Below are 8,010 nucleotides of genomic sequence, written 5' to 3'. Positions count from 1 at the left end.
GGCTAAAATGGGGTGACAGATTCCCTTTAAGTCAAATATTCTGTGCAGGTATTATACAGGGACCAGAGAAGAACAGAAAATAAAATAATAAAAAATAATACAGGATTGTATAAAATTAACAAACTTTCTAATATTTCTGATTCTGCACCCTTTGCCGCCTCCGGACTTCAGGGTGCCTTGCTGTATAACCCTGGCTCCTCATCCTTAAGGTCTCTGCTAATGTAGCTAGCCAGGGTTTGGTGGCAGCGGTGTACTTGATAAGAGCGTGCTGGATACTGGAGTTTTACAACAGCTAGAGAAACATGAAAAGGAGACGTAAGGAATGATTCCCGCAGCCGAGCTTACTACAGTGTGGACACCATAAACACAAATCCCATTATTTCTCATCTCCATCATCCCCTCCTGAGCACAACTTGGTTTTTACATGGCGGCTTAAAACAGGACACATATAAAAGTGCTGGTGCTACAGGAGATGTGCAGGTTATTCCAGGAAAGGAAAAATTTATAAGGACAGAATGCAGAATCTGTGTAATGTGAAATCAGTCAAGAGTAGTGTTGAGCATTCCGATACCGCAAGTATCGGGTATCGGCCGATACTTGCTGTATCGGAATTCCGATACCGACTTCCGATATTTTTTCAATATCGGAATTCGGCATCGGAATCGGAAGTTCAGTTGATTGACGGCCTGACGTCATCATGATGCGCGGTGTGTGCGCATCATGATGCGCCGTCATTTCGGGCCTTCCGGGGGTCTCTGCCGGCCTGCCGGGGGGCTGTGCCGGCCTGCCGGGGGGCTGTGTGGACTGCCCGGGGTCTGTACCGGCCTGCCGGGGGGCTGTGCCGGCCTGCCGGTGGTCTGTGCACCCTGTGGGGGTCTGTACCGGCCTGCCGGGGGGCTGTGCCGGCCTGCCGGGGGGCTGTGCCGGCCTGCCGGGGGGCTGTGCTGATGTCCGGGGGTCTGTGCAAGCATCGTCCGATGGGACTACAAGTCCCATCGGGCGATGCCTGCTACCATGACAGTGATTGACACATTAGCCAATGATGGGACAGTAGTAGGAATTTCCCACACAGCAATGGCATAAAGTGAGACTAGGGACTTTTTTTTTTTTTAAGTGGCGGAGGAATACAGTGCGGAAGGATACCTACCTTCCGTCATTGGATTCCTGCAGCCCGTAGAGAACGGCAGCAACAGCTGATGCTGCAGTTCTCTACCCAAGATCGTCGTGGGACACACTCGTGGACTGCTTCGGATCGTGGGTGAGTATTTTTGTGGTTTGTTATGTTAATATTTATTCCGGAAAAGACAATGGCTTCGGGGAACAATGTGACAAGTATTGGTAAGTATGTTACTCTATGTTATATGTACTGTATGTCTATGTATGTATTGTATGAATGTATTGTATGTATGTAGTATATATGTGGTATGTATGTAGCATGTAGTATGTATGTAGTATGTATGTAGCATGCATGTAGCATGCAGTATGTATGTAGCATGCATGTAGTATATATGTAGTATGTATGTGGTATGTATGTAGCATGTAGTATGTATGTAGCATGCATGTAGTATGTATGTAGCATGCATGTAGTATATATGTAGTATGTATGTAGCATGTAGTATGTATGTAGCATGCATGTAGTATATATGTGTTATGTATGTGGTATGTATGTAGCATGCATGTAGCATGCATGTAGTATGTATGTAGTATGTATGTAGTATATATGTAGTATGTATGTAGCATGTAGTATGTATGTATGTAGCATGCATGTAGCATGCAGTATGTATGTAGCATGCATGTAGTTTATATGTAGTATGTATGTAGCATGTAGTATGTAGCATGCATGTAGTATATATGTAGTATGTAGCATGTAGTATGTATGTAGCATGCATGTAGTATATATGTGTTATGTATGTAGCATGTAGCGTGCATGTAGCATGCATGTAGTATGTATGTAGTATATATGTGGTATGTATGTAGCATGCAGTATGTATGTAGCATGCATGTAGTATATATGTAGTATGTATGTTGCATGTAGTATTTATGTAGTATGAATGTAGCATGTATGTAGTATGTAGTATGAATGTAGCATGTATGTAGTATGCATGTTGTATGTATGTAGCATGTAATTATTTTTTTTTTTTTTTTTTTTTTTTTACATTTAACACATTAGCCGGATGATGGGACTACTACTGTCCCATCATTGGCTAATGTGTCAATCACTGTCATGGTAGCAGGCATCGCCCGATGGGACTTGTAGTCCCATCGGACGATGCCTGCACAGACCCCCGCAGCCTGCACAGCCCCCCGGCAGGCCGGCACAGCCCCCCGGCAGGCCGGCACAGCCCCCCGGAGCCTGCACAGACCACCGGCAGGCCGGCACAGACCACCGGAGCCTGCACAGACCCCCTGGCAGGCCGGCACAGCCCCCCGAAAGGCCCGTACAGACCCCAGAGAGGCTGTACAAGGGCAGGAAAGGGTTTTTCTTATTCCGATACCGGAAGTCCCATAGACTTGAATGGGACTTCCGGTATCAGAATCGGCGATACCGATACTTTTTTTAAAGATCGGCCGATACCATCCGATACGATACTTTGAAGTATCGGACGGTATCGCTCAACTCTAGTCAAGAGTCTCCACCGCCCCCTAGTGGATAGAGGAGTGGGCATCAGGACATCACCTGGTTTCTTACAGTTGTGCTCAATAGTTTACATACCCCGGCAGAATTTTTGCTTTCTTGGCCTTTTTTCAGAGAATATGAATGATATCAACAAAACTTTTTCTCCACTCATGGTTAGTGGTTGGGTGAAGCCATTTATTGTCAACTACTGTGTTTTGTCTTTTTAAATCATATTGACAACCCAAAACATCACATACCCCATTTCTTAATACCATGTATTGCCCCCTCTATCATCAATGACAGCTTGAAGTCTTTTGTGGTAGTTGTGGATGAGATTTTTTATTTTCTCAGATGGTAAAGCTGCCCACTCTTCTTGGCAAAAAGCCTCCAGCTCCTGTAAATTCCTGGGCTGTCTAGCATGAACTGTGAGCTTGCAATCTCCCCAGAGTGGCTCAATGATATTGAGGTCAGGAGACTGATGATGGTCACTCTAGAACCTTCACTTTGTTCTGCTGTAGCCAATGACAGGTTGACTTGGCCTTGTGTTTTGAATCATTATCATGTTGGAACATCCAAGTACGTCGCATGTGCATCGTCAGGGGGGACGAAGGCAAACGCCGAAACGCGCGTCGGGGCTCGGCGCATCCAGAGTATTTATTTGGAGGCAGTAGGTGAGCATTATATTATTGACCATCTTTATTATTATTATTCTGCCTCCACTTGACTTTCTTGCATCTGCACTTTACCTTACCTACCATACTAAATGCACACGTCACTTTCTTCTTTCTTATCTATTTCCTATGCATTTTTCTTAGTGGTATGTCTTTATATACCAGTGGGTATTTATTGCATTTAATAATTTTACTGGGCGTTACTAATTTTTACTGCTACATTAAATGGCACATTATCTTGGAAACATCGTTGTCCCCTGTATTGTGCCCCATTTATCTGGTAATTGTTCCCCACCCCATTATCTTGTTGTATATTCTCTTCTAAAGGTGTAGAATGTAAGGACCAAACTACATAAACCTAGCGCCGAGTCTTAAAGGGTTAATGACATTTCACGCGAGGCTGCAGTGTAGTCAGAGATTAGGACCGAAAACCATCACGGAACTTGTGAATATAAAAGCTTTATTTATACTAAACAAAAAAGGCTAAAAGTAACCAGGTGATGGCGTAAGCTCCGCCCCCTCGTGTCAGGTGATAGAGCGGAAAGGCCAGCTCTGCACAAGCGCGGAACCATCAGGTGACGGGTCATGTGACTGTAGAAGTCACATGATCGTGACGTCACCGCCGTTCTCCTCGGCCTACCTGTTGTGGAGCGCAAGTTTTCCCCTTTCTGATTTCTTCCTCGGAGGAGGAGGTGGCGCGGTGCTCGTACAGGAGGAAACTTTCACTGACTGTGCAGGCCTGGCTGGTTCTGCCCACAGTAAAGATGGCCGCCGCCTATGCAGTTGCCGCGATCTCTCCTGTGATTTGAGTAGTCACTTCCGGTTTAGGCAGAGAATCGTCACTCATTGCAGATATGACAAGGAACTGACACCGGTGCAGCAGGAGACCTCTCCCCGGAGACAGGTGAGAGACAGCAGGAAGGGAGACAGCAAGGAGCTCCCCAGGGGGAAGCGGAGATCTCACCCCTCTACAGAAGGGGCAGCACGGGTCCCCCAGACGCACCAACCCCCCTCCTCCCGGCCAGTTCCCCCAAGAGAAGGCAGATTTTGCCCCGGTCTGGCTCCCCCTATAAGAGCCAGAGAACCCCCTCAGAGGAGCCACATTGCTTCCTGAGCAGATGCCCCCCAAAAGGAGCCAGAGTCCCCCCCGAAAGGAGACAGAATCCCCTCTGTCCCAATCCTCCGACAGAAGACAGAGACCACCAGAGCTAGATTTTACCCCGGTCAGGTTCCCCCTATAAGAGGAGCAACATTGCCTTCTGACCAGATGCCCCCAAGAGGAGGCAGAGCCCCACTGAGAGGTGCTGAAATGCGCCCCACAACACCTAGAGGAGCTAAAGTAGCCCCTCACCCCAGCCAGGTCCACCAAGAGAAGACAGCCCCTTGAGAGGAGCCGAAACTTCCCCCACCACCCCTAGAGAGGTGCCAAGATTTACCCCAGTCAGGTCCCTCATAGAAGGGCCAGAATTCCCCTCCTACTCCCACCGAGAAAAGCCAGCATTTTCCCCAGCCAGGCATTCCTGAAAGGAGCCAAATATTTTGCCAGCCAGGTTCCCCAAGGAACAGCCAGAGTACCCCTTGGCCAGAGGCAGAGCCCCCGGGCAGACGGTTCATGCATCTGCTGCCTCATATCTGTCCCTCATTGTGACATCTGGCGTTATGCAAAGTGGTCACAAGGCGCTGTGAGCGGAGCTTCTTCCTGTTCTGCACCCAGCGCTGCCACAGATTGTGGTTTTCTCGTGTCCCTGATATGTCACTATTGTAATGCAGCTCAGCAGTCCTGTGTAAGTGAAGTTATACAACTTTTCTAATATATTGTTTTTTAGACGTCTGCTTGCCGTTGTTGATCTTAACATAAAGAGGTTGAAATCATGTACAGATCTAATATTTCTTAGAGCTGAGGCTTTGTTGCAATGTATCCAGTCCAGATCCTCTGTGAGCTAAGCCTGGCAGCCTCACAGGTCTCTCCTGCCCCGCTATGCTGCAGTCCTGCTGTGTAATCAGGATACAACGGTAATAAACCAGTCTGTTGTTCAGAAAATTCTGTACTTGTGCACCGCACTGATACATTGTAACAAATCATCAGTGACTTCTGCTGCTTTTTAACTCGAGTATGGTCTAGATTGGAAACTATTGTAGCAAATAGTGATGAGCGAACATGCTCAGATGCTAACCGAGTGACTTCAGTGTGATTTCAGTCCCCACAGCTGCATGTTTTGCAGCTGTCTAACAAGCAGGCAATCCCTGTATGTGTTGGATCCAGCGAACAGCCACGAGACTTGCAGCCGTGGAGCACACCGAAGTCACTTGGTTAGCACCTTAATGTGAGAAACCTTTCGTGTGTACAGTTTAAGCCTGTGGATGGAAACAACTGTCCCTATTCACTGACAGCAAGCAGGGATTTTGCATTTAGTGGTTCTTTTATACAAAGCTTATTATAAAGTAGCAACACAGGGCTGTAACTACGTACACATAAGACTGGACACCGGCCCTTTAATGCCTCTGTGAATTCTTATCCTTGCAGATGCGGAGCATGGAGAATGATGAATTTTCGGCAGCGGATGGGATGGATCGGGGTCGGCCTCTACCTCCTTGTGAGTGCAGCCGCTTTCTATTACGTCTTTGAGATTAACGAGACATACAACAGACTAGCGCTGGAGCACGTACAGCCGAAGCCACAAGACCCTGGGAAGGCAGCGTCATGGACACATTCCCTGAAGGCCCGGCTGCTGGCTCTGCCGTTTTGGCTGTGGGCGGCCCTCTTCCTCCTCCCTTACTTCCAGCTCTTCCTTTTCCTCTATTCATGCACCAGAGCTGACCCCCGGACAGTCGGTTATTGTATCCTACCCATCTGCCTGGCCGTCCTCTGCAACCGCCATCAGTCCTTGGTCAAAGCCTCTAATCAGATCAGCAGACTGCATTTGATTGACACTTGAGCCTAAGAACCTCGTGATGACACAGCAGCGCCCCTGATATCTACAGTGCCTCGCTCTCTTTCGTAACCCTTTTTAATATGTGGGAAACATAACCCTTCGGCAGCTAATCACTTGGTTAAAAGCCGAGCTGCAAACTCTTCTTGGTCATGATGCTTGAACGTCCTCCTCATCATGGCTTCCCTCCGATGTCTGAATCTTTAACACTTTCCTGTGCTTCATAAAGATAAACCCTGAGATTTTATATTCCTGGCAATGATGGTGACTGATGTCAATTGATTTTTCTATTCTATGAAATCGTCCACATCTGTTGGGTGTTTTTTTTTTTTTTTGTAAACTTGGGGAATTGCACTTCTATCAATAAAACACTGAAAAATTGATTAAAAACCGCACGGACCCCGTCGACCTCTTAATGTGTTTCTTTTCTTTGCCATTTTAAGGGTTTATCTAAACATTATCCACAGAATAGGTGATAATCTGCAAATCTCTGGGCGTCCGACTGCTGGGACCCCACTGATCACCAGTGATGGAAAGCTGCAGCGCACGAGCATGCTCAGCATTGCTTTATCAGTTTTGTATTGGATGGGTGGAGGTAGCCGAGCACTGTACTCTTCTGCCCAAAATAGGTGGGGGTCTGAGTGGTTATTCCCCCAATCTGCAGATGATCAGCTAATCAGGTAGATTTGGAAGAACACTTAAGATCTCTGCTATTAGTCAATGAATGCAAAAGTTACAATTAGATCCACTCCATAGAAACAGTCTGATACATTGTCCCTGTTCTTACACATTTTAGCAGATTTATTGCTATAAGTTGCATTAATAAAGTACAATACAGGCATGATTAAGACCTAGCATTTTTTTCAGGGGTGTTTAGAATTAAATACAAGTGCAAAGTACCCTCCTCTAGGAGAAGTGTGATTGGTACGTACACGTTTTTGACTTCTGGATGTAAACAAAGATGTAGCAATTCACTGACAGCAAGCAGAAATTTTGAAAATGGTGAGTGCAAGACACAAAGTTTATTGGAAAGCTTTAGGACTTTTCATAATTCTGAAGCAGATAACCTGACACAATGTAATTCTTATAAACTATGATTAGAAATTTCACATCATGCCACCCACCTTTCCTGAAGTGCCGCTCAGGCCTGGGCGAGGGTTCAGCTGTACTCACTGGTACAAGTGAGGCTGCAGTTACAATGGCCATTTAAAAAAAGTGTGATGTAGAACTAAAACTCTCAGTGTGCTCTGATGAACTAAGAACAGGATTTGAATTCTTATTCCATGGTTTGATAAGGAGGAGGATGTAGTTACAGCAGTGTTCAAAATAATAGCAGTGTGTTAAGAGTTAATGACAAAATCTTTACTGTTGTGAATTCGCTTTCTGGCCTCCCTCTGGTTATTACTGAAGGTAGTGGAGCTGGTCAGATGGACAAAGGGGTTGCGAGTTCTCTTTCTGGGCTCCCTCTGGTGGTTACTGGAGGTAATGGAGCTGATCTGATTGACAGGCTTGCCACCTGATAATGATGATTGGAGATCTGGGGTTTCAGATTGGGATTTAAGACAGCCGACTCCCTCTATCCCTGCTGGTGATTTGCTTCCTGTTCCTCCTGAGGTCTGATTTCTCCAGCTCTGTCCCTGCATGTTCAGCTAAGTGGTTTATTTGCTATTCTGTTTGCATTTGATCTGGTTTTGTCTGTCTCTTCTTGGTGCGGGTCAGCAAGCTCCGACTGGGGCTGTGCTGAATCACCGCCCATATGTTACTGCTTGTGCCAGTTTGTTTTATCCCCAGC

The 8,010-nt window shown here is 46.4% G+C and overlaps 1 protein-coding gene across 2 annotated transcripts; it reads left to right on the top strand.

Moving 5' to 3' along the window:
• The first annotated feature begins 3,870 nt into the window (after nt 1–3,870).
• On the top strand, nt 3,871–6,610 carry LYSET (lysosomal enzyme trafficking factor). 2 transcript variants are annotated; one of them, XM_073578120.1, is made up of 2 exons: nt 3,871–4,192; nt 5,813–6,610. In XM_073578120.1, exon 2 carries the CDS (start codon nt 5,829–5,831, stop codon nt 6,222–6,224), a length of 396 nt encoding a protein of 131 aa, XP_073434221.1. In that variant the 5' UTR covers nt 3,871–4,192; nt 5,813–5,828; the 3' UTR covers nt 6,225–6,610. The 2 variants fall into 2 exon arrangements, with proteins under 2 accessions (XP_073434221.1, XP_073434220.1); XM_073578119.1 differs by lacking the exon at nt 3,871–4,192 and adding an exon at nt 4,931–5,072.
• Nucleotides 6,611–8,010: the final 1,400 nt, after the last annotated feature.

This window comes from Dendrobates tinctorius, unplaced genomic scaffold (assembly GCF_039654945.1).
Source record: "Dendrobates tinctorius isolate UK_male_01 unplaced genomic scaffold, ASM3965494v1 ptg000058l, whole genome shotgun sequence".
In the NCBI taxonomy this organism is placed as follows: Eukaryota; Metazoa; Chordata; class Amphibia; order Anura; family Dendrobatidae; genus Dendrobates; species Dendrobates tinctorius.
This window is presented reverse-complemented; position numbering and strand designations above follow the sequence as displayed.

Bases quoted from the DNA above. Each gene is read 5' to 3' on its own strand.
- LYSET (XM_073578119.1), top strand. From the start codon at position 5,053: ATGCAGCTCAGCAGTCCTGT. The intron at 5,073-5,812 runs GTAAGTGAAGTT...TTATCCTTGCAG, and splicing joins ATGCAGCTCAGCAGTCCTGT to ATGCGGAGCATGGAGAATGA.